The sequence below is a fragment of the Aphelocoma coerulescens genome, chromosome 2 (assembly GCF_041296385.1).
Source record: "Aphelocoma coerulescens isolate FSJ_1873_10779 chromosome 2, UR_Acoe_1.0, whole genome shotgun sequence".
NCBI classification, from domain to species: Eukaryota; Metazoa; Chordata; class Aves; order Passeriformes; family Corvidae; genus Aphelocoma; species Aphelocoma coerulescens.
In genome coordinates, this window is record NC_091015.1 from 140,640,182 (window position 1) to 140,666,958 (window position 26,777).

Here is a 26,777-nt window from a genome sequence, read left to right on the forward strand (position 1 = left end):
TTGGTTTTGGTGGTTTAAGTTCAGGTGATTTAATTGATCTACATTTAGCAGGACACATGGCATTAATAAACTCATCAGAGAACCCAGCAGAATTACATGCATACAATTATTTATGTGTATGAACATTTGTATGGTAATAGTTGGCACCAAGGTAAATACTAAATTTCTCACAAACCTATTTTCTGTTATTTCTTTCAGCTACTTAGAGGTAAGGTTTGATCTTTTTCCCATAGCTATCTCGTAGCATGTATAATTAGGTCCTCCTCTCTTTTTGTTTCCATTTCCCTCTTCTGTAGTTCAATTTCCTACCTTTTCTTTTGCTTTTGGAAAGATACAAAAGTTTACTTTGAAACTCTCTGTTCTGTCTTTTGAGAATTCCCTTCTCACCCATGCTGCACTCATTTTAATGTTCCTAAAGCTGTAATATTTGGTGAGTCCAAATATGAGTATGTGCTACCTCAACTATTTTTCACTACAGCAGAGGAAAGCCTTTCATTTTCATCAGTCAGTGTACCAGTACAATAAAAATATTTTATGTTCTAGCCAAATGTAACTTTTTGGTTCCAGAACTTACTGAGAATTTCAGAAGCAAGAATCTTTTGGATGCTAGTAACTTTTTAAAAGAGGAATCTATAACTTGCTGACCTTGGTAGGCAGGAACTCTAGAGTCAACATTATCTCCTCTATTCTCCAAATGGTGCTGGCACCTCTTGTCAGAGGAATAGTAAGTGACTTCCCCATGACCAGCTGGAAGCTGATGGCTTTGATTATTTCCTAAACCAGTTTTAAATCCTTTGCACGTGCAGTGTTGTACTGTGTCAGACTGGTGAGCTGCTGCTGCTGCTGCTGTTGCCTTGCAATACGCTCATGTGCATCCTGGTAACAGACTTCCAGTGGGAGTTGACGTAGGTTCACTGCATGCACCATGCCAATTGCAGGAGGCTGAGGTTTTCAAAACATTTTGGAGTATATTTACAAAAAGCTACATAGTGAGAAGTCAGGATGATGACCACAGATACATTCATGTATGAGGAGGGAGGCACACTATCCCATGAACAAGGAAATGGCACCTGGAACTGTAAAGACCAGACAACTAAAGGCCAGGTTGTGAGACAGTTCAAAACATCGTGGCAGCTAGTGAACCAATACATTAGCCTGGTATGAGAAGGCACACACAGAGAGATTTCCCTAAAGATGCAGGACTTAACTAAAATGTCCTTATTGACATTAATTTTACACTGCACAGGGGTTTATTATGTGGATGTAATTTCACTGAACCATGACAAATAGTTTTTGTCTGGAAACTAGTTTATTCATGTAGTCAAGCTTGTTCATTTTTACAATAGAGATTACTTAAATATGGTATATTTCAAAGTGTATCAAAATGCATTAAAGCAGCTTGTATCAGCAATAGTTAGAAGTCAGCAAGAGAGGCAATCAGGCTTTTTCCACTGCATGGACATGTCATGAAGCTTGCCTTGCTAGTACTTGCATTAGTCTCTCATTAGAAATTAGTAGTAAAGCATCATTTTTGTAATTCAAGAAAGGACTGGAACCTGACATCTCTGAAGGACCAAAAATTACTTTTATTTTCATAATTGCATTTAACTTTCACACAGTTGCTGGAATGAATCAGAATACTTCAGGGTTCTTCTGCATCTTGCTTGGCACTGAACAGTAACATGACTGTTAATGTTAAAAAAAGCCCACAAATAGATTCTCAGAGTTGAAAATCTACCATGAAAATTAAAAGGTAGATTTACAACTTAATCATTGTATGCACTTCTGCTGAAACTGTCTAGCAGGTTAAAACCTGTGTGACATGTCATCACTCCTGCAGCCAGAGTACTACTAGAAGTAGGCAATTTACTAGGAAAAAAAAGACTTTGATATGGAAGAATCTGTACCATTTTCCATCTGTACTGACATTTTCTGTGCTTCACAAGTAATAATAATGAGAATTCAAAAGTACCATCAAATTTAGAAACACCCATTTATTTACCACATTCAGATATGATCTGACTCTAAGAAATTGAGGACAGATGAAGAATAGCATCTGGTTTTACTAGTTTCCAAAACTCTTCCCAGTATGTGGTACCAGTACTGACAAAAAAAGGAGGCAAGATTACACTGGCATCTTTTCTACCCAAAATATTAATGTCAGTCATGAGTAATCAAATGGCTACAGCAATTACCTAATCTGTTCCCTGTATTTGTATTGCTTGAAATGTATTTATAATGCTTCTGTTGCCACAGGATTTGGGAACATGTGCTCTAGGAACTGCTCCTACACATTCTGTACATGCAAGTAGGCCTCACCGGTGTGCGTCATTCCACTGACTCCATTGCAACTGTGGCAGAGAGGAGCAGCCTCATGGAGCATAGCTTGGATTTCTGTGAGAAGCCTCAACTGCTGCAGGCACTGAGCTGATGTGTATTGTGTCCTTTTGCTATTGCTAGCACGCCTTGCAGCTTCACCCATGTGCAGTATTATCGATTGTACTGTTTCTAGTATCCACTTTCCTCTCAGGGCTAGCTTATGGCTTTCTCTGAGGCACTGCATTCTGCCATAAAACCACAGTCACAGATTATAAGTCTGATGCAGGTGGGAGACAGAAAAGAAAGAGGCTGGAATCAACAAGCCCAAGTCAATGCCAGGCTCTCAACAGTCCCTTGGCATGGGCTCAAGCCCGCAAGTACTGCTGAATGATCAAGGAAAATAGGCATTTGATTTTAAGAGCACTGGACCTTCTACTTGTGGATGTATGTCTGTGTGCTTAGCATGTATCACATGTCTACTGATATGAAAACGAAGATTCAAGTAACTAAAAATCCCAGTCCCTTGGTGATGGTTGTGACTGACTTCATTTCCCTGGTAAGAACCCTAAGATCTTTTAGGAAGCCTACCATGCCAAACATTGTGTCGTGTTTAATCCTGTACTTGTCCTTTATGTGGTACTCCTGTTGACGTCAGTGGAGGTTTGACTTGTGAGAGTGCAGAAGAATGAGGCTGAATGAATTTTTTCAAGCAAAATTGAATGGAAGGAAACCTTCTGAAAAGTACCGAAATCTTATTCCTTCTTACAACGTAAAGGGATGTTTTTTGCTATGTTCTTCAAGGGTTCTTACCTATATGGATTTGTATCTATGCATTTATGAGACTGTTGATATACTGGATAGCACGACTGGCAGATTTAAAAGTGATTGATGCAAAGTATAAATAATGAGCAAAGAAGGAGTGCCTAATAAGAGTGTAATATGCATTTCCATTTGTTGTTCTACATCACACGCCACAACCATTTCTAAATAACTTCTGTGTATACAGTTTTGCCATCACATTTCCATTTTATGGTCGCTAAACCATACTGACACATGCAAATGTGAGGACACACTGTGTTAGTCACTAATAAGCTTTAAATATTTTCTGCTTATACTTGAAAGGGTCTGAGAAACGCCTTTAATTTTTGTAAGCAATTTCCAGCTGGTTACGTTTGCTGTTACCAACAGTACCCATTATACAAACAGACTTTTCTCCCTCCTCTTACAAATACAAACAAAAGACACAGATTTTACAATGCTGAATGTAAATGATGAAGTCATTCTGGTGTTGTTATTCTAGATTTACAATGACCTCACTGAAAACAGAATTTAGACCCCTGTAGTTAAATCACAACAAAACAATATTAAAACCAGATTTGAATAAACCATCTTAAGAAAATGGGGTTAAGTTACAATGTCATTTCCATACCGAAAACTGCTCAGAGCAAGACATAGAAAAGCTTTCAAACAGGACCATCTGCAAACGCACGCGGGCAGGAGCTGCCCCTCGGGGCCAGCCCGCCCCACCGCAGCGCCGGGCCGAGGGAAGCCGGCACGACACGGAACGGAGCCGCCGCCGAAAGGGCTGCCAAGGTCCGATCCCTCCTGTCCCGCCATAGAACACCGGAGCGTTGCGCAATAGGAAAACATCTAAAATATGTATTGCTCAGTTTTGTTCTCGCTAATCCAGCCTCGAGAGCGGTAGCTCAGCCGCACTCACCGTTAAGTGCGTATTGCCTAAGTGGTAAGAATTAAACGTAAGCCCAGCTCGACCTGCAGCTTCTCCGGAGGCGATCAGGAAAAATGCACTACGGAGCAATAAGCGGTGACGTCCCCACTCTTCTGAAGCCCCACCGCAGCTCCTCTCCGCAACTCCGCCGATCTCCGCCTCCAAAACCTGGCACCTATGGCAAACCCTGGCTGCAGGACCCTCCGGCACGGCTCCCGCACGGCCAAACTGCCATGCCCGGCTGCCCTTTTCCCTCCTTTCCCTCCGCTCCCAGCAGGGAGCAGCACCCGACCACCCTGCCCTGCCGCGCCGCGCTGCGCACGTACACACACACTGACACACACACAGAGGGACACGCGGGCGCGCACCCGCTCCTTCTCTCACACCGCACTCTCGCACCTGCCGCCCGCCCCGCACCGGCTCTCGGCACGCTGCTCGGCCCAGCCGCCGGCACCTCCTCCCAAGGTCACGGCGCCCCGCAGTGCCCGCGCACCGCCCGCAGGTGCGCGATGCGCGGAGGGACGGCGGCAGCGGGGAGGGCGGCAGCGGGGAGGGCGGCAGCGCGGAGGGCGGCCCGCGCTGCCCGCGGCCGCACCGGACCGCATAGCGCCGCCCGCCCCCCGCCCGCCTGCGGAGGGCGCTGTTCGCCGGGCCCGCCACAGCTCCGCCGCCGACCGCGGATTATAAGGGACCGCTCTCTCCGCCCCCAGCGGAGTCTCCCTCCGCCCTCGCCCTCACTCCCCACCCCTCCTCCGGCCGCCGAGAAGGGCATGGAGTTGGCGGGAGCCTATAAAAGCTCCTGAGAGCGTGCTGGGGCCACGGCGCTGTGACAGCCTCCGCGGGCAGAGCAGGGCCGCGCACCATGTCCCACCACTGGGGATACGGCAGCCACGACGGTGAGTGTGAGTGCCCGGCGGTGCAGGACACCTGCCGGCAGGTCCCCGGCAGCCGCGCCCGTAACGTGCCCGCTGCTGCCCCGCGGAGCCCTTGCTCGAAGCGGCAGTGAGCTCGGTGGCGCTTTTTTATCGTAACCTTGAAATGCACCTGCGCCCGGGCAGCCCGTCCGGCGCTCCGCACGCTGTGCCGGAGCATCTCCTGCTTCCTTGATGACATTCCTTCACTTCGGGAAGGGAGTGACGGGCGCTACTCCACAGGACAGGGTCGCCCCGAGGACTCCCCGGTACAGCCCCCGCCTCGGCCACCGAGGCTGTGAGGCTGCCGGGTGCTTCGGTGCCCAGGTGGGATCTTCGCTCGCCTGTGCTGCCGCTACCGCCAGCCCTCCCAAGTGGTACGCGGTTAAAGGGCTGGTGTTTGAACATTCCGTTTCCCAGAGGGAGGGTTTATATCCCCCGAACTTTGTCTTTTCCCACTGAGTTTCTTTCCGCTGTCTTGCAGGACCCGCTCACTGGCATGAGCATTTTCCCATCGCCAATGGAGAGCGCCAGTCCCCTATTGACATTTGCAGCAAGTCCGCCAAGTATGACTCCTCTCTGAAGCCTCTCAACTTCAGTTATGATGCCAGCACGGCCAGAAGCATCGTCAACAATGGGCACTCCTTCAACGTGGAGTTTGATGATTCTTCCGACAAGTCAGGTGAGACCTCACATTCGTGTGCAGGAGGGGAATCGCAGAAATTGCTACTAAGATTCCTACTAAAATACACACGAAATCCGTAAAGGCTTTCTAAGGATGAAAACATACCAAAATGTTCTGGCTTCTGTAAGGTGAGGATTAGGCAAACAGGAAACTGAGATCCTGTTAAAAGAAAACTAAGGCTATCTGAGCAGCTAAACTCCAGTGAAGTGAATTGTTTTATTTTTGTATAAATCAAAAGGATCTGGATAAGGACTTGGCTGTGGAAAGAAAAAAATTTAAAAGTATTTGACAAGAATAATTTTAGGCATGGGTTATCATAAGCTACTGATCAAATGGTTAAAAGAAGAGGCAAAATACATTGTAGGAAAAATTTGTCTTAGAATAGCAAAGGATTACAGTTAAGAATTTGAAGTGGAAATACTTTGGAAATAGTTTCTTTGGTTATCAAAATATTTCACATTTCTGAAGCCAGTATGTTCCCAGGTTAGTACAGAAACAGAGGAGTGATTAGAAAATACCTCTTTGTTCTTTTGTAATTCAGAAAAAACATTATCGCTGAAATTTCTTGATGCTGGGCTTTCTAGATAAAGTGTCTGATGCATTGCTACAAAGTTTGTAGCAGGCGGTCGGTCCACAGTGTCTTGCTGTTCATTGTGTTGTATGGTTAAATAAAGCACTGAAACCAGCAAACCATAAGTAATCCTTACTGAAAGGAATGGCCTTTCTGATGGACAGGCTGAATCCAAGCTGTCCTTGCAACAAGGGTTTAGTAGGTTGTCTTTAACTGTAGTTTTTCATCTGGCTGCATTTGCAGAAATGATCGCCCTGCCACAATGAATGTGCCTTTATTTTTAATTTCGACAACAAAAACAATCCTGTTGTAAGTCACTGCCTTCTCTATAGACAGTGCCTGATTTAACTTGCTCGAGCAAGTGTCCTATTTTTCCTAAGTGTTTTGTTGGCCATGTCATTTAGGGAATGGTGCTGAAACTAAATGATCTGTGCCTACTAAAAATATGAGATTTTTGTAACTAATGTAATACAACAGTATAACAGACATTCAGCAGTGCTCTAAGAATTTGACTTTGTATGTTAATTATAGTCTTTATGCTGAACAATATTAAGTGGTCAGATATAAGTGTTAACAGTTGCATAAATACACATAGGTCCATATATAATTTGCAAAGAGCATCAACATTAATATTTGTATGGATTTTAAAAAGAGAGGAAAAAGGTATTCTGACCTCTTAGTGTTTATTTTTCTGAAACCCTGGGAAGCTAAAGGAGCTGCATCATGTTCAATATAACAGTGTCATGGAGAATAAGGTAGATGATCCAGAGTACAAAAAAAGGTATTCTTTTTGTACCATATACATGCAAGTCTGCTCCTGCTGCCATCCTTCTCTCACTGAGCCCAAAGAAATCAGGTTCAGGTCTCCACAGTATAAAAAACTCTTGTGTTCACTTTGTGTGTACCTAAGTCTGGAAAGAACTGTGAAAATTGGGTTGTGGGGAAAAAATGGCAGGAACATAAAATAATTTAAAGAAACGTCTGTAGAAAGAATGCTTTTTATGAGAAGTCAGTGCAGAACCAGAACATCTATGACAGGGATCCTTTGACAAATATACAGTGACACAGCTTTCAGTGGGAGGATAGGAGATGCAAGCAGAAATATTCTCAGTATCTCTATTAGTGAATCAGAAAATTATTATTCTTTAGAAACAAAAACCACTAAACAGATATCTGTGAAGCTAGGTAAGGGTGGATCATTCAGTACTAGACTTCCTACTGAAATTTACAGTGCTTAGAATCTACCTGGCAGCACACTTAATGGCTTCATTTGTATGCTGTTAACTAGGTAACCTACTTTCCTTACACAAAATAGAGCTGTCTTTTACTTGTATCTGCTTGATTCTGAATTTGAGACTGAAACATGCATCCCCAGTTCTTGGTTAGACATCATGCAGCAGTCACATGGAGAAGCTATGTGAGATTATGTGATGTGCTGGTATTTTTTACAGAAGACAATGGAATAATATCCTGAAAATACTTCCCACAGGTTGTATTGCTTGTTTCTATGAGCTGTCCCATATGTGGTAATGAATTATCTGTAGTAGTAGGCGCAAAAATGAAGTAATAAGATCGCTGTTTGTGAATAATCTTCAGGATGAGTAACTGCACGCAAAGTAGATCCATTTCCTTAAGACTCTTCAGCCTTGTAACTAATGACACTGAAGCAAACTGAACAGCAGTTCTAGGTCTTAATGTCTGTTTGATCACTCCTGCTCTTCTGAGTATACGGAATGATTTCTTGCGGTTAAAAAAAAGCCCCAAACAGGTAGTAGTAGCACAATAAAAATAGGTAAGAAAGCTAGAATGTATATGTGGATAAAATGCTCTGAAAGCAGCTGTTACTTATTTCTTTGGCTCAGAAAATATGTAATGTGGATAATGTTGATTACAATTGAGAGCAAGTAGATATAAGAATAATAAAAATTTTGGTATTTTTCCTGCAGAATGTATATTTGTTACATTGCATGTATGCATCAGGAAAGTTGTATGAAGCTTCTGCCCATATTTGTGAAAAACAAAAAGAAAAATTGGAATTCCTTAAAATGATATCTATATTACTTTGAGTAAGAAAGCAAAATAGAAGTTCAGCTTTTTCAACGAAAATAACTTTATGTGCAATTTATGTGGCTGATGTAACTTCACAGAAGAAAATGTTTTCTTCTTTGCTTTCAGAAGATATCTTTATTAATCGGTGGAGCTTTAAAGACATAACTCTTGATTCAGGTTGTAATTATGCTTATGACCTATACAGTCTTCTCTTAAAATGAATTTCTACCAGAGAAATTATATTGATTTTTTGATAGCTTTGGAACCTGAATTTGTTTTACTTTCATGTTAATTTTTTTAGATATGCCTAGATATTACTAACAATGCTTAGAAAAACTCTCTTCCTAAGCAATTACCTCCAAATCTTTGATTTCAGTTCTTGTAGCAACTGTCTTGGGTTGTGTGACAGCTGTTACACTCCAGAATATACTTGTAAAGGCTCTGTTAATTCCCAAAGTAAATCCCCTTCATATTTCACAGTTACTAGTTGGTAGAAATGGTGTATGCAAAGGATATTCACAAGCCAGCTTTGCCATGTTTATGACCATTTTTTGTTTGGAAAAATTCCATGTTTGTCCCTTACATAAAATAGTATTTTCTATCTTATATCCTTGGGGCCTTTTGGAATGCTTTCTTGGGTTTGTGTGTAGAAACTGAACTGTGAACTTCCCCTTTCAGTTGTTACTTAGTCAGTCTTCTCCTTCGGTTCTTGCAGTTGCTTTCTTAATTTGCATGTCCACTGTCTTTTAATAGTAGTTGAAGGTGAAGTATTTATAGGGATTCATCTCTAAGATTCTTTAATTTTTTAAATTTCTTCTTAACTGTGACAGAAAAAATTCATTATGATAAAAGTGTCACTGGGAATAAAACTTTGAATTCAGGTTCATCCACTCTTCTAATGGGACCAGACCTTACATGCATGAGTGAAGTATGTGGTGATGATAATTCTTAAAATGAGGTTACTGTAATCTAGGAATTTTATAGCAAAGAGTCTCATTAAGGGTACTTCTTTTATCATATTAAACATTGCACATTCTAGTCTTCTGTAAGGACTTGCATATTGTTTCCCTCACTTTAGAAGACAGAAGTAAACAGTGACTTCTCAGAGCCGTAAAACCACAGGATGTGAGTTCACTCAAAAAACCCTCAAGACCCTGAAAGATTTTGTAACATACATAAAATGTGTTCTGTGTGAGTTTTCGCAGAAAATGTTTGAGAATTTATCTAAACTCTGAAATTCAAATGAGACATGTTCACAACAGTAGATTATGTATTCTGTATTTTCTGATCAAGTGTTTGATGAACGTATAAAAGAAAGAAGTCAATCAGCCATGAATTTATTCTATAACAAGAATGTTAGAATACCATATTTTAGCTGTAGAACCTGACAGAAGTGAATTGCAACTATAGTGAAAAACTCTAGAGACATTACAAAATGTGCTCGTAATTTATTCTAGTGGGTAAGTCTCTTAATTGTTTCCTTCTCCTTGCTGCTGAGCTAGAAAGACTATTGAAATTCAAGTCAGTGTCCCAAGTAAACCTGACATTTTTGCAAATATTAAGTCATAGTAGAACTTAAAAATTATGAGAAGACCTTGAAAATGAAAATACTGTATTCATCTTGATGCTAGCTTCCCTTGAGATTCTTTCAGTAGTTGTAATCCAATATATTACTTGATTCTTTCTATACTTGTAAATACTAATGTGTACACTTCAGCTGTCTTAAATTATGACTCATTGTAAATAAACTAATCTATTTTGTTACAGTGGTTATTGAAGAGCCAGTGCGTTAGCACCGCTCTGTTGGCAGCGATTTTCTTTGAAAGTAGTGCCACTGTTGCTCTTTTCCTATACTGCCACCTAAATTGGTAAATGGAAGCAGAACCATGTAGGTCTGCTGTCTTTAAGGCGCAACTCTTAATCAAAGTCACTGCTACTGGTCTATTTTTAGGCTTCCCAGATCCAAAGATGTAATATTAGCTGTGCCAGAACAATACTGCATGTCATCAGTATAGGGTCATGGATTGAAGGTCCACAGTGCAATATAGCTTAAGCAGTGAATGTGTTGATCCTTTGGGATCAGAAATAAGAGACCTGATTGATTATAGGTGCAGGGGACTGTATTCAGACACCTGCTTATGTCACAAGTAATGTTGTGCATGGCTTGGCTAAAATGTCAGAGGTTTCAAGGGCATGTGATCTTTAAGTCATTTTTCCTGTGAACTGGGATCACCAGAAGCTGTAAAGTGTGTGTAAACAAGTGACTTGAATAGCTCCAGTATTTCCAGGAACTGGAAAGGAAGATGAGAGGACTTGAGATCAGTCCTGCATGTTTCAGGTCTTAGTTTCTTTACAGAACACAAAAGTGCCCTTCTTCATTTATGCTGGAATGGGGTTGTTTTGTTGGTGGGTTTTTTGGTGTTTCGGGTTTTTTTTTTGTTTGTGTGTTTTGTTTGTTGGTAGGGGTTGTTTGTTTCTTTGTTTTATCTTAACATGCAACTTCTGAGCAGAAATTTGACCTGGATTATGCATTTAGGAATCCTGGAAACTTCCTTCCCTTTTGCCAAATTCGTCCTCTAGATGCGCTTTTAATGCAAAACCAGGAGAAACTAGGCAGCTGTTATCAGCTGGGGCCACTTGGAAAAGTTTATTTTTAAGATGTAATGAAGCTGTGTGCCAGATGTCATGATTACCACTCTTCCCAGCTGATAATTTGTTTATTTACTCACAGGCATGAGGGACTGCTGCATACTTAGAGGCAATGCTCACACCTTGAGTATGTTAGTCCTTCATTATGATCTCAACGTAGTATGATCACTGTCCAGTACACAATTTTCAGTACAGTAAGGAGCCACTGGATTATTATTTAAGTATTACTGTCAGAAATTAAACCAACTGTTACTTTCAAGAGAATTTTAGTGCTTCCAGCTTGGTTCCTAAATTGTTGTCAGCCTGTGTAGTGTGAAATATGAGGGCTGAAGGTTGGTCAGAGACTCAGTACAGCATCTTACGATTCTCAGAGAATCTCTGTTTAAGAGACTACAAGAGAAATAAGCTCTACTTGTCCCAGGCAGTTGGAGGAATGTTAAGAACCTAAATGACTTGGTATCCTGAAGCAGGTCAGAGTCTTTCTGGCTGCTGCCCAGTCTGAATGAAATAGTTCAACTGAGGTGAATTGGAACCACTGACCTGCTGCAGATAGGCACGTCTTCAGACGTTTCATTCTGGTCTATCTCTGTGGAACATCCTTGTAGCCTTATCAGGCTAAATTTCTAGCAAGGTCAGAAGTAGGTTTGTTTTGGTTTTTTTTCCCCTCGTCATATACCAATTTTTTTTCCTCATAGTGAAACCAATTACAGATGTTTTCTGTAAATATGAGCCCTACAGTCAGATGCTTCAATGCTGTCTTGCTTTTCTTGCTTGTCATGATACAGCATCCTAGGAGGAATGTCTGAAAGCGATAACATGAAGAAGGAAACATCTCACGAAATGTGACTCTTTGTACTCCACATTTCACGGAAGTGACAACTCACCCTAACTGAACTCTAGTCTGTCAGATGAGAAAGCCCATCCTTGCATAAGAGCACAAGGCTAATTCCTGAGCATCCTCATAAGAACCTTTTTCATGTCATTAATAGTACATGGTGCTCAAGTAGGTTTTTTTTCTTTCCTCAAGTAATGCTTCATCTGCTTTGTCTCTTCAAGTTCTGTTTTCCATTGTACAGATATCTCTGTATACACAAAAGCTTACAAAATATTAACATTAAAGTATGTACTATGCATATGTTTACATAAACATATTCCTAGAATGTTATTCACATGTGCACATCTACTGTAGGCTGATAGACATCATGGTTTTCTTTGTGCTAAAGCAATGTGTGTGCAAGAGGGCTGTTCTCAAAGGTAGATGCCTGAAATGTCCTGCTGCTGGGTTTTTGTTTGGCAGAATCTCAATTAGAATTAATTCTCCAAGTTTGGAGCTTTGGACATCTACTGTGCTCTAGTGGACCAATTATTTCAGCTACTGGAAGGAGCTTTGTTGTCAATGATTGTCATTTGAAGAACATTTTCTCATTCTGCATTTTCTCAGATTAACAAACTTTACAGTAATATTTTTTCTTGTCACACTAATTTGTATGACAGGAAGGAAATCAAATTAAACAATCTTGTAGTTCCTCCATTTTGATAATTCCTTTGACATGTTTATTGGCTTGATGAGTTTTATTAGTCTTTTGCTCTGTATAAGAGAGCATCCCATGGGAGTTAGCTGAAAAATGGTAATTCCCACAGTATTCCTGCAAAAATTTAGATGTGGATGCTGCCACTTTCTGAAAAAAGGTATGCACTGATCCACAGTATTTTTCACAAGGCTGTTCTGTTTTACATTGGAAGGATGACTGCCCATCAACTTGCCTTTAAATAGAAGAGGGAAGGTGTGTAGCCTCAGTAAACAGCTGTACCTGACACAACAAAATGCCCTTTGATTTCTGTGTGTTTTCAGATATCCCAAGAAAGTGTAAATGAGTCAAATCAACTTCACCTTCTGTATCCAAGAAATCCCACAGTTGGTATAAGTCACATAAATGGAAGGGTTTGTGTGGTTATTTGACTTTCTGAATTAGTGCTGCTAATACTTACATGCACCTAATTCAGGCCATGTTATGCGATCATTTAACAGTGAAATATAATTACTGGATGTTATATTAGAATAACTTCTCCAGTAAAGGGTAGAAGATAAAATGGTAATGGGAAAACAGTTACCATTTCTTAATCTAAAGAAAGTAGCTCCAAACTTGTCTAATGTATCTAATAGTGGAAAAGAAAAACGGGCACTGTCAAGCTGTCAGGTCTTGGGCTGTAACACAAGACCAGGTTATGATGTAAACTGTCTTGAGTAGATGAAATCTGTGAGAAAATAACTTTTTTTCAGCTCATCTTGTGCTGTCTTCAGACAGCATTGCATCTGAAGCTGTGTTATAAAACAGAAGGGATCACAGCTACATATGTATTTTCAGGATGGTTTTCACTAATACTAATTTCAAAAGTAAGGGAGCTCATGATGAGGTGCTCAAATATGGATCAGATCTTCCCCATCCTTTTTAAAAAGGGGATGGAAAGGTTAGGCTTCTTTTCAGTGTAGCCTCGAGTTGATATTCCTGTCACATGGAACAAAGACAGGGAAGTTGCTGGTGTGAATGTTGTTCTGATTCTCTGAACTTTTATGTTGCAAAAGCTGGTAACATTTATTTATGGTTTAAAAAGCTAGTTATGAAGAAAAAAGCAGTTCTATCATTTATATTTTGCCTTTTAAGTTTAGTTTTAAATTTTACTTCTTTGGAAAGGCTGAAAAGTATTAAAAATAAAATAACTGCTTAATATAGGCTAGAACAAGAGGGCTGTTCTGTAATTAAGCCTGCTGAATTTGTATTCATTCGCACTAATCTAATTATTACTTTCTTTGAATGCTCTGCTGTGAGTCAAAATAAGCTAGTGCTGGATTTGAGAACCACAGAATGAGAAAAGTAAGCAAAAACTGCAAAGAGATTTTTCTGCATCTTTTGGGTTTTTGAGACTATAGCAAACTCTGTGTAGAGAAATAACACTGTAAATGAATTCAAGAACGTTGCATGTTTCTGCTTTTCAGCATGCTTTCCATTGATTAATAATGGCAGATTAACCTGTGCTGTGCTAGTGCTTTCTGAGGTGAAGGAGTGGTGGAACCTCAGTCCATTTGTATCTGCAGGGACCAGCAAGACCACGAGCTAAAGGAACTGAAACTGAAACTTTGCAACTCCATGGCATCATTTTAAAATGAGACACAATATTGTATGGATTAAATGATTTTGCATCTGTAAAGACACAGGAGCCAGTTACTTCATTTCCAAAAGGAGCTAATGCCCATTTACAGCTGCCATTCTGAAAAAGTACTCAGATTTTTAGTCTTGTGCTTGAAACAGTTATGCTTCTTGGCAACTAGCACATGCAGAAATGTAAAGTAGAGTAAGATATGTTCCTATTTGATTACTTTAAGTAGCCATTCTTCTTTGGATCACACAGTGTGGAAGTAGGTAGGGAAAGTCCTAGTCTGTTGGCTACAGTATTGGAAATTACAAAGGCTGCAGTGGAACATAGATTCGTGATTTTCAAATAAAATACATGTTGGGAAACTTCTAAATATATTTACCAAAGGAGCCCCAGGCAAATGCAAGATTTGTCCAGTGAACCCAAATTTTGCATGTGTAGGGAGCACTGGTGGAAACTAATGTATTTTTAAGAAATCTTATTTCGTTTTCATGTATTGCAAATTTTTAGTGAAATCCTTCTCACCTTAACTGTTTATATCCACGGCTGATGTTGTCCATGCTTGTAAATAATGGGACTTTTTCAAACCTGAACATGCAGCCACCTTTTCCAATCAGCATTTGATGTATGTTTTCACACATGCACGTATTGTGCTAGTGTCTAGACTAATTGCAGACTGAGAGGAAAGCATCTTTACTCCACAGAATCATTTTGTGGCACATACACAGAGCACACTTACATGTAGTATCTGATGTCAACACTCTTCTGTCACTTTATTATATATATTTATAGAGAGAAATTGGTCTCTTAAAAATATCTTAACACTTCAAGTTACTTTTTGTTTTTAAACTTTTTAATATTAATAAGTTAAAGTGTTAATTTTGAATTTGGATTTGAGATGCTCAGGCAAAAAAAATAAAAGAAAAAATCCCCAACCAAACCACAAACCAGTGTGAAACCTTGCTCTGATAGCTTAGATAAATAGTTCTGTTTAATATAACTATTTGTTATTATTCTGTGCTTTATGCTGCACTGGAGGAGACATTGTCTGTGCCCTGAGCATTTTGCAGTGGTAAGGCTTGATCCTGCATATCGTAATGGTGATTGGTCACAGTTTTGAGTAGAAGGGTAAAACTTACAGAATAAGGGAGCTTGCTCTTGCAGAATTCAAAGTGTGGCTGGGCACTTCACTTGGAGCAGTCCCATAGCACAAGTAGTGCCACATAATGGAGAGCATAAATAAGCAACTCGTTTCCAATCCATGTTTAAAAAAATCTGCCCATGTAGGCATTGCCATTTTTACCACAATGGGAAGGACAAGAGATTTGAATTCACATCTCTGCACTGTCTTGTCCTGTGCCTGTTGCTTTACCTTGCTGCAACCCATTGCTAACAGGTGTTCAGGTTTAATTTGGAACCAAAAACATTTCACTCAATCCAGTCTGCCACAGGATTTGCAGGATTAAGGCCTAAATGGATGAAGTGTCTAAAATGAAAGGACAGAGTACATGAAAGATGATTGGGTCTTCAAATGTACTTCCTTAGAAAAATTCTATGTGGGCCTCTTACAAAGGGCTTTTTTTATCTATTTGGTGACAGAAAAGTTACATCTTCCCTCATCACTTGTAATACTAGCATGCCTGTTATATTGCTGATGAGATGCTCACTGTAAAGTCACTTATGTTTTTATGCACTTATTGTTGATTTTGGTGTATTGCAGTAATGTACCATTGAGGATGATCTGGAGTAGCATGGCAGCATGCAATGACTGTAGATCACGTGGAAGACTTGAGATAACTGTTTCAGTTTGAAGGGAGACTTGATAACAAAAGTTATGGGAGTTGCTAATAAAGCCTCTTTGCTTTGCAGTGCTGCAAGGAGGAGCGCTGGATGGAGTCTACAGGCTTGTGCAGTTTCACATTCACTGGGGATCCTGTGATGGCCAGGGGTCTGAGCACACTGTGGATGGTGTGAAGTATGATGCAGAGGTAGGACCTGCTTTACCTTCTCCAGTCTTCTTTGTATAATGAGGTGGAGGTTTTATTAAGTCTTTCACCACAGTAGCACCTTCTCTACAGATCTTCATAGGAGGTTACCATAGAAGATTTTGGTATGATGCCACCTTAGAACATACTCCTTGCAAGAACAGAGATTAGAATTGCAATACTTTTCTCAGCTACTCCATGTCAAAGAAAAGCAGAAAACCCCACATTAATAATACCTGTTTTTTCCCTGCTTTCTTAGTGACTCTTGGAAATTACAAAGAAATAGAATTGCAGCACCTCTGTACATACACATCCTCTTTTCCTGGCTTCAATTTTTAACATCAGAGGTATTTATAAAAGCAGCAGAATAATTTTGGGGTGGATATTTTCATATTTTGGTAGCAAAGAATGAAAGGCAGCTGTAAAGAGGGCAGACAGCAAATTGAGATTTTACAGGCACTCTTTGTGATACCCTTGTGACTCCAGCTGTCCCTCGGAGCACTTAAGACTCCATTTTACAGTCTGACTACCGAAACTGAGTGACTTCAGTGCCTTCCATCCCACCTTTCCTTGTCCCCTGTTTAGGAATCTGCCTCTGGGTGCTGTGACAGACTTATAAAATATATTCATAAATACACATTTGTGGAACATACCTGTGGTTTGCATTGACAGATAAACGAAATGGCCCCACAAATTCATTGGCTCTGCTGCTTTTTCATGAGGTAGAAGTAGCTTTTGTCTTACCTGAGAAACTTGAAACTGCCTTCTGTCTCACACAGTACCATAATGGACTTGTTCAACTTGACTTGCAGATGTGGGGAAACAGCCTGATGAACTTAAATTAAAAATAACTCAGAAATTAAAAAGAAAGTAAGGTCCTGGTTAACATGACCTGGAGACTCACTTCATATTCTTTTCCAAGTCTTTCCAGAAAAGGACAGGACTGATTTAAAAAAAAAAAAACAAACTTTCAAATTGTGAGTCAAATCTATAGTTAATGTGTCTCCTCTGCCTCTTCTGACACTGGCAATGTATGTCAATGTGGTAAGAACTCCAGGATATATAGCATTAAAGTACTACATCAGAATCCTGCAGGCTGTAAGTGAAGAAAAACTTATGCTGAAGATATCATTCTGCTTTTCATCTAGTGAAGCTCCTGTTACAGCCACAGCTTGCCTTTAAAACTCATCTGGAAATAGGACTGAGAAGCAAAATTAAATACATTACATAAATATCTTTGAATAAATGAACCTTCAATTTAGATAAATAATTCAACAAATTCTTAACTGTACACAAAAGCTTTCAAACCTCAGCAGTAAAACACCATCTTGCTTTTAATAAATTACTTCCCTGCATCTTCATTTTTGAAGTATTCTGGATGGAATATCATCTTCAAAGGTGCTTCTTGTTTTCTTGCTCCTAGCTCCATATTGTTCACTGGAATGTAAAATATGGTAAATTTGCTGAAGCTGTGAAGCATCCTGATGGTTTAGCTGTGGTGGGCATCTTCATGAAGGTTTGTTAAACTTTTTCTTTTGTATTATTTGTCCATCATGTTCATTGTGTTGTGGGGGGGGGGGAACCTAAGAGCAGAAAACAGAGAATAAGGCAGCATTGTGTTATGTTATACTGCCTAAATCCATAGCCATCTAGGTGGTGCTCCAAATTCTTACCTTACTTTACCTATAAAAATTGTACACTAGCCATGGACTATGACTGCCATCCATCACTGTTGCAGCCCTGTAGCAGCATTCTTGCCTTCATCAAGACAGTGATGCTACCATAACCCTTACCAGTGAAAGGGGATGTGCATAACTGACCAAGTTATGTGTATGAATCTGCAGTGTCACCGGCCTAAATAACACCTGTTTTCCTTTTCTTGTCTTTGTTAAATGGCCAGAGTGTTTTGTCTTAGTTGAATTGCCTTCACAGCTAGCTGGAGGAGGTGTCTGTGCTCCAGCAGTATGTAGTACTCCATCCTGGCCTCACTGAGGGTGACTATTTTATTAGGAGTGTGACTTCCATAAAAGAAGAACAGCTTAGGTCCAAAAATAAATCCACACACTGTAAATGAAAATAGCTTTATTCTGTCCAATGTCCTTGGCTGACCTGTTTGTGCTCACTGTCAACTGGCATGATTTTACAGAGACTGTTTTAGTCTCTTATGCTGTAATACTCCTATTATGTAATGAAATGCCGCTGGAAAAAAGTTTCCTTAAGAACTGTAACAGAAAACTAAAGGTGTAATGAGAATGCCTAGTGATTTTTATTTTCATATGGTTTGTGTTACAGGTGGGAAATGCCAAGCCCGAGATGCAGAAGGTTGTGGATGCTCTGAGCTCCATTCAAACCAAGGTAACATTTCTGTCTGCAGTGATTGACACCTATCACAACTGCGCTATGTTACCTTCTTTAGAAAGTAGATTTTTTTAAAAAAATTTCTTCCAGCCTGCTGCATGTATGAAAGTAAAACAACTCTTCCTGCCATCAGCACAGGCACTCCTATAATCCTAAAAACAAAACAGATTGGAATGAAGTTGAGGTAGAGAGCGTGGAGTACTAGAAATGGTGATCATTTCCTATCTTTGTGATTAGATTTCTCTGTCTTTTAACTGTATTTAAACCTGTAAGGTAGGATTTATCTTCCTAATCTGAAGTACTTTCCTAGGTTCCCTTTCTAGTTGGTGGTAACAGATGGAAAAGGCATTTCCCCTAATCTGTGCATCTGTGGCCTAAATTTCCTTTTTCCAAGAGAACATGCTTCTCTTGGCTGTTTCTAGAGAGAGTTTAGATAAACAGTTTGATCAGGATATATAATTTACGGAAAAAAAAAGGCTTTCTGTATTTTAAATATTGTGTATGGCGTGTATGTGGTCTTAGTGTGCTGAGTAATGAGAAACTTAGTGAGTAACTAGGTACCTTCATAGTGGGTAAAGGCCTGTACCAATGAGAAATGTGGACAGGAAAGGTAAAAAAGGAGACTGTGCTGTCATCTTTCTCATCAGGCTCCCTTTGAGGTAAATGGATATTGCTGTTTACTGTAATGGGCTCTTCAACAGGTCTCACAGGTTCTGTGTTTCCAGTGCAATCAATGTATGTGGCATCTGAAATCTCACTGTTTTTCAAGCAAGGTCAAATCTTATCTCTAAGACCAAGGAACATAAAGGCAGCATCTGGTATGAGAAATAATATCTTGAAAATCTTGTAAGAAATACATTGCTGAGAGTATTTAATCCCAAATATACTATAGTTGGCATGCAACACTTGATACCAAATTCCATTTCTGCCTTCCTCCAAATATAGAGCTTTCCTAGGAGACTTCACTACTGCAGTCCCAGTGTGTGTTGTGGTCTCTTCCTGACATCAGCCCATCTGCTTACTTTATTGTAGGGAAAGCAAGCTTCCTTCACAAATTTTGACCCCACTGGACTCCTTCCTGCATGCAGAGACTACTGGACATACCCTGGCTCACTGACCACTCCACCGCTGCTTGAATGTGTGACCTGGCATGTTCTGAAGGAGCCCATCACTGTGAGCTCTGAGCAGGTAGGTTTCCAATGGATGGTGCCAGTAGATGTGTACTGGAGTTACACTGATGGCTTCAGTTCAGCCCATTAGGTGATCTGTGAAGAGGCAGTGTTACTGCAGAGCTGTGCAGGGTATTAGCTAGCATCACATGTCAGAAATCCCTATCTGAAGTGGTAATCCTCTTCTGACAGGACACTGCTTCTGCCTGTGGATGTAGAGTTTGCTGGAGAATGTAAGGCTGTCCTCTATTTGGACACTCTAGGGAAGATAGGGGAGGGAATTTTAAAGAATTGTATCAGATATTTTCCGGATGTATGGTTAGAGCTGTCATACGGTAAAACTGAGGCATGCATGAAAGGACCATTTGCACATGCGGAGTTAGTCTAGCGTGTGTTGTGAGCATCAGCAGGTTCGCTGTACATGCAATCACCTCTCTGGGTGTACTTGCCCTGAAAATACCAGGTTTACTAAGCACCTGGGGAGCACGTGTGCTGCATCCACAGTCTCACATGTAGAGCTGTAGTTGGTCTGTTGATTTTTCCAGCACTTCCAGGACACAGAGCTCTTTTTGCAAGTTCTATTTGTCACAGAACAGACTGGGAAGTCCTACGCAGAATTGTGATGATGCTAACAAAGCTCCCATTGTTTGGAAGAGGCAAAACTTGCAGATTCCAGAAGTCTGCTGCCTAAGAAAATACTCTGTTGACCAGCCTGAGAAGGATATTCTTCCTAGTAGGAAGAAGCTTGTGCAGTTTAAATCCCTCTTGGCCCTAGCTTTCTGTGCCATCCATTAATGAAATTACGTATAGGCAAGTTTCCATTCTTGGGTTCAGATATGTGTGCTTGAGAGCTATAAATAGATTCTAGAGCCTATAAATACAAACTAGCCCTGAAGGGCTTTAGTTTAACCTTCAAATTCTTAAGTCTCTGTTATTGGTGACAGAGATGCTAACAATCCGCACCTAATTCTAGGGGGTTTATTCTGCTGATGTGAAAGAAAATGCAACTGAGCTGTTGTGGAACTTAACATAATAAAAGATAGAATATGTGATGAGGAGTAACTATTGGAAGTAATAACTATAGCAGTGATTGATTGCCATTAGTAAACTGCAAGGGAGCGCTAATGTTGACACTATTTACTTATTTCAGGCTATTCCTGTTGCTGTTGATAATTCCAATCTTGCAAATACACTTTTATTATAAGGCAGGAGCACACTCGCCAAAATAGTGGGTTTTTTCTACTATACCTACTTCAACCACCTACAAGTGGTAAAAGACACCACTTGTTTCTCCCCCACTCATCCCTCCCTATTACCATCAACATTTCCACACTGTCTGGCAGTTTGCCTTTTCATTCTCAAACTGATCAAAACAAGAAACCATATATCAGAGTATTGATGCAAGGTTTAAGATGGATAGGTTTTCCAAAGACAGATAGAAGCTGGATGTAACAGCAGGGTGTAGCAGGCCTGTTATCATTTGTTGTAGTGGCACAGCAGTTCCTGGCAGAGGTTGAGCTCTGAAATTTGTTCTGATTGGTCCTGAAGGTAAAGTCCAGGGGAGACAGATCACTGCTGAGGGCATTTTTCCTTGAATGAGGAAAAACCTGGTCTAGAGCCTGACTCGTAGGAAATCCTGTCTCCCACCTACGTATATTTATCAGCACTTCCACCTCTCTGTGTGAGATCATGTTTGGGGTGGGTTACTATTTTGGCACAGTCTTTTTAATGAGCTTTGGAGATGCCTATTTAGACATAAAGGTGCTTTTGTTACATCAGATTGTGCAAACACCAATTGTACTTTAAGAACAAGTACCACAACTATACAGTATGCTCCTATTGATGTGAAGCAGTTTTCCCCTCTCACAGCATTTGAAAATCAAGATAACTTGAATTTATTCAACAGCTTTATTTTTACCCAAGGGTAAGGCCTTTTGAAATTATTATTATTTCAAGTGGACTGAAAAAAAAAAAAGGCCAAAACTGTACAACTTGCAGAGGACTCTGAAAGTATTTCAGTTCAGGTCTGGATCAAGAACAAACAACTCTTTGCTTGTGGAGTTCAGAAAATGTGTGCCTATGTCCTTGTTTTCTGGGCTTTCATAGTTGTTCTTGCAACAGTATTTTGTGGACAGATATTTCATGCCTGTGTCGAGGCAGGAAATGGTGTGGATGAAATACAGACACGTGGGTGCTGATACCATCTCTAGACTACTGGTCCTGGCAAAACTGTTTAGTTGGAGCTCTGGTTCAGACCAAGATGTGTAGTTTTCAAAAAATCCTGCTGAAGTGAGAGGACACTTTTGAGGATATTTTTGCCTTTTCCCACAGATGTGCAAACTCCGTGGCCTTTGCTTCAATGCTGAGAATGAGCCCGTGTGCCATATGGTGGACAACTGGCGCCCGTGTCAGCCTTTGAAGAGCAGAGAAGTCAGAGCTTCCTTCCAGTAACCTCAGTGCTGAGAGTGTTAGGAATTGCTGTGTTTGTGAGGAGCCCCTTTTGCTAAGCCCAAATCAAACTTTGCCATGCGTGCCCAGGCAACTTCTTGTCTCCCAGATCCATTCTTTCTTTTGCTCTGCATCTGAAATGCCAGCTAATGAAATGTGAAAGGCTCTTGGCCAAGTGGGAAAGGGTTCTTAAGGTGTGGGGTTGGGGGAGGCAGGGGGTGGGTGGCTGTGTGCATTTTGGTGACTATTACTGTGACTGACACTTTGGTATAATAGGATGTTGGCTACTTGGGAGAGGATATGGTGGTAGCAAAATAAGCCATTTTAAGAAACCTCATCCACTGGTGTGATAGTACAGGTAACTAACGATAACTTGAAGCTTTGTAAGAAGCACAGGAATACAGAATCTAGCTATTATTTAGAAAAAAAAGTATTTTCAGAAAATTAAGCAAAATGAATATTTAGAATTAGACTTCTTAGATTTTAAGAAACTGACATGTAAATATTTTTGAGACTGTTTTGCATTTTTACCCATGCTGTCAACAACCTTAGTTATGTCTTAATGGTAGTGTTGGGTTTTTTAATTAAAAATGTTCTAAATTAAATGTTATCTTTAAAAGTTATTATTACCATAGAAATAATACAAAATACCTTTTCATTGAAATAATATATGTTCTAATTTAAAAAGGAAAATAATATTGTATTTTAGATAACATCTCTAATAAATCTATACTTCTATCTTGGCTTCCCTACTGTTATTTTAATTCCGGTAAGGAGTCACTAATCTGTTCACATGGTTGCATATTAAACATAATTACTAAACATACACATTGGGAATCAACTTCAGTGATACTGAACATGAATGCAAGACTATATGGTATGTTAAGAAATTTTCTCTAAGTATCTTCTCTGTGATAGCAGAAGGAAGTGTTAATTTTAAGCAATCACTACAAATTATCAAAGTTGAATGTATAATGAAAGATGCTCTCACAAAACTTTTGAACAAAATTATACTGAAGAATGGGCTCATTAGATTCTGGTCCTAGTTTCTAAGTTAATTTATTATGAGTTTGCTACCCCATCAAGAATCACTTTGTAATTTATAAGGTATCAGTTGGGCAGGCTATGTTCTGAAGCACCTGGACCTTGAAATGTGTGAGATGGAGTTGAAGCCATCTCAAAATGCATACAGAGATCTTCAGAAAACCCTGTCAAATCTCAACCTTTGAAAAGCTTCCATATTTAAAATGCCCACCCTCCAACCCTACACAAAAAAAAAAAAAACCAAACCAGAAAACAGAAAAAACAAATGTTATTTTGACACAGGTTAGTTGTTCTAAGTTCATTTTTTTTCCCCATGGAGCTACATAGGTACTTTTCTCTTGCTACACCAACTATACTGTCAAATTCACATTGAGTGTTTCAGTACCTTTCTGACTCTAAGCATCGCCTATCCCCTGGCATGAGTGCTATGCATTCTTCCTAAGGACTGCAAGAGAGGTTACACCTCTATGATGGGAATTACAGATCCAATTCATTGTGGCTTAAAGGCGCTGAAGCAAGGTAAGAGGAAATACAGTATTACAGGTTGGCTGAGATTGGATGAGGTCTCTAGGGGTCACCTCCTCCACTGCTTCTGCTGAAGCTGGGCCACCAGCAGCATGTTTGCCCAGGACCATGCCAAAATAGCATCTGAATATCTCTAAGGATGATTAAAAGAATTACTCCTAAACTTAATAAAATATAAGAGTATAAGAGCCCTGGCTTTTAAAACTCTAAACCTATACCTTGACAACTCTGATACCCTGAATACTAGGCAGTAAGACTTCCTGAGGAGTGATAATCTCATTGGTACCTGAACAGCTGAAAAATTATCCAGGCTCGTACATGACAGAGAATGTGAACTAATGGCTAGGTTGAAAACCTAGAAATGCCTCTGAAGTTCTAGCCACTCCTGCAGTAAAAAGTTTCATATCTTGTATTCCCTCACTTCAAGGTTGCTCCATAAATAATAACTAACAGCAGAGACACTCAACATCAGCCATATATTTATCATCTTGTTTGTGTGAGTCTGTTTACCTGGAATGGTGCCAGTGCCATATGTTTGCCTTTGCTGAGGATAAAGTACTTCTGTATTCAGCCAGACAGTGCAAGCTGGTGTTCTAGGTCACATACATGGTGTACAGGAAGAGCCTGTGGTGTGTCTTACTTGTGTGGTCTACCCGGGAATACCAGTCTTTTTCTTCTTTCTTCTATTTCTGTAAGTAAGCCAAATTACAGAACCACACCTCAAAATCCTCACAAAAAAAAACGTTTCCAGCCCCTCTCCAGCATAAAATGATACATGAACTTATCCCAAATTTACATCTTGCAGTTAGACTCTACTGCAAGGGATAACCTTTTCTAAGGGAGACACATAGTTCAAACTGGAAATAAAACCATTTCCCTGGCATTCCCAATTCATTTCCTGAATGGTGGGTTCAGTTAAGATAATGGTGAATAGAAACATCCACTTCTTCTTTCTGACCTTTATTCTTATTTACTACATGCTCATATGAAGAGTTTGTAACTAGGTCTTGCAGTTGTTGCACAGCAGACAACACCCATTCTAACATCATCCTGTTCTAACTGGAAAACTGTCGCTGAATTCGTAATGAAAATTACGAGACCACTTTGCTCATGGAACCAAAGATGTTCCACTGCACATAATTGGGTTACTGTCAAGTAGGCAACTCTGATTAAAGAGAAATTCAGGTAGAAGGAATAAAAAAGGCTAGTGCATTAATTTGAAATCATCATAGGAGTCAGCCAGCACTTGGATGGGGGAAAGAGGGAAGCACATTCACTTGCAAACTGTTCATTTTGCACAGTTTGTGATCTTGTCTGGCACTTGTCTGCCAACTCCATGTGTTAGAACATTTTATGATTTTTCCACTGCTATTTCTAAGGCTTGGATGTGTCCTAGATTGACATGGGCGGGTAGACTGTGATTAGAGATGTTCCCTGGAAGATAAGATAATGATGCCCTGCATGGAGTCAGCAATATTTATAGAAGTCCAGATAGTTTATAGAAGAGTATCACTCACTAAATGACAGCTTTAGGATTTTCTGACTCTTCAAAGAAAAACTGTGCAAGCAACAGCTGTGTCAAATCTAGTACCACAGAAAAAGGGAGTGATGAAAGTACAAGCAGTGGCTTTATTGAAAAATTCCCATGGACCCTCTAACATCCACCACTTCCTCTTCCAAACCACAGCACCCCATACATTCACGTAGCACTTGGTGACAGTTGCTTACACTGATCTTTGGTATATTTTAAGTCTGTTTGGGAACTGGACATTTCACTGCTGTGTACTTCCTCTTTCTGTATGATGGTAAACAGCTGTGCTGCCTTAATGCCATCAATGGTTCACTCGGGCCATGGGGCTCCCCAGCCACCAACTTCCTAAAAGCAGATGCACAAAACTTTTCAGGGCTCCCTAACTAATTTTAGACCATATTTCGCTCTTGTTTTTATCCAAGCCACAAACCAAAGCCATTTGGGTACATCCCCAGCTGTGGATTACAGTGCAGTGATTCTCACATTCACCCTAACAAGGAGCTCTTCAAAATGCTCACTTTGGAGCTCAAAGCAACAGAGCTCTGTTGCCTGAGCTGATGGACCCAGATGCTCAGCGGGCTTGGTGCTAACATGGAGTAGCTGTGTTGCTCCTAATCCCCCATCAGTCAGTTTTGTCCAGTGAGGATGTCAGTGCACTCCAGCGTATTAAACAGTAAAAAGATACCCTCAGGACATTTGGAAAAAGGCAGCACATAAGCCTCATCTTTGTAATCTTGCATGGTGTGAGGTATTCTGTGTATCTATAGAGGCAGTCGCTGGTCTTTTGAACTCACACCCTGAAAGAGTGAAGAAGTGCATTGACACAATGTACAATAAACAAGTAACAGGTGGATATTAACTATGTTTTTTTCCTGAGGAGTAGGGTTTAATGAGGCTTGTAATATTACTCAGTGGTCAAAGACCTGGAAAATTCACTGCAACATATTGGTGTCCTTCTGTCTTGGGAAGCCCAAAGTGTAAGGACCCTCACTTCAGTGAGGTGGGAGGACTCCACCTGCAAGGTTCACCAGTGTAAAAACTGGAGCTTGTGACCACTGAAGGATCCTCTTTGCTCATCCTGTGCCACCCTACCTACAGAGAAAAAAGCAGGCTGGTGGAATGACTCATGGGATCTTCTCTCCCTCTCTACCCCACAGGTGGGCCTTCAGGAGTCCAGTGCACCTAAGCAGGGAAATGGAGCACCCTTTCCATAGCAAAGGAAGTATACCAAATGATCCTGGGTTTGTAAAACTGTGTAACAGCATACTTTGTTGGAATTACTCAAAGTTCAGGGAAGAGCTTCCTGTTTGCTTAAATTCCTTTTCAGTCAGCTGACTTGAGCTTGATTCAAGAAGAGGAACATGAGCCTATTTAATAGGCTGATACATAAGTTGATGCAGGATATTGTAATTTGGATGGTGCATCTCTTCACCACTTTATTAGCTGTAGAAAAAGTTACATCTAAGGTTACTATAAATAGTCTAATTGTGTTATTCTCAAACGACAGCCTTAAATAATGTATTCCTTGAATCAAAATCAATACCTAAATGCCTCTAGATACTGAGCATGTGTTTTGTTTGTTTTAGTGATTAATAATCATGCTCCAAGAAGGAAAGTAAAAGTAAAGAAAATAAAAGCTGCATTTTGCTGG

At 40.3% G+C, this 26,777-nt stretch overlaps 1 protein-coding gene across 1 annotated transcript; it reads left to right on the top strand.

Moving 5' to 3' along the window:
• The first annotated feature begins 4,788 nt into the window (after positions 1–4,788).
• LOC138105275 (carbonic anhydrase 2) lies at positions 4,789–22,764 on the top strand. Its single transcript, XM_069005036.1, has 7 exons — positions 4,789–4,944; positions 5,444–5,641; positions 15,936–16,054; positions 17,475–17,567; positions 18,344–18,406; positions 19,442–19,597; positions 21,910–22,764. Exons 1-7 carry the CDS (start codon positions 4,911–4,913, stop codon positions 22,027–22,029), a joined length of 783 nt encoding a protein of 260 aa, XP_068861137.1. The 5' UTR covers positions 4,789–4,910; the 3' UTR covers positions 22,030–22,764.
• The last annotated feature ends 4,013 nt before the right edge of the window (positions 22,765–26,777 follow it).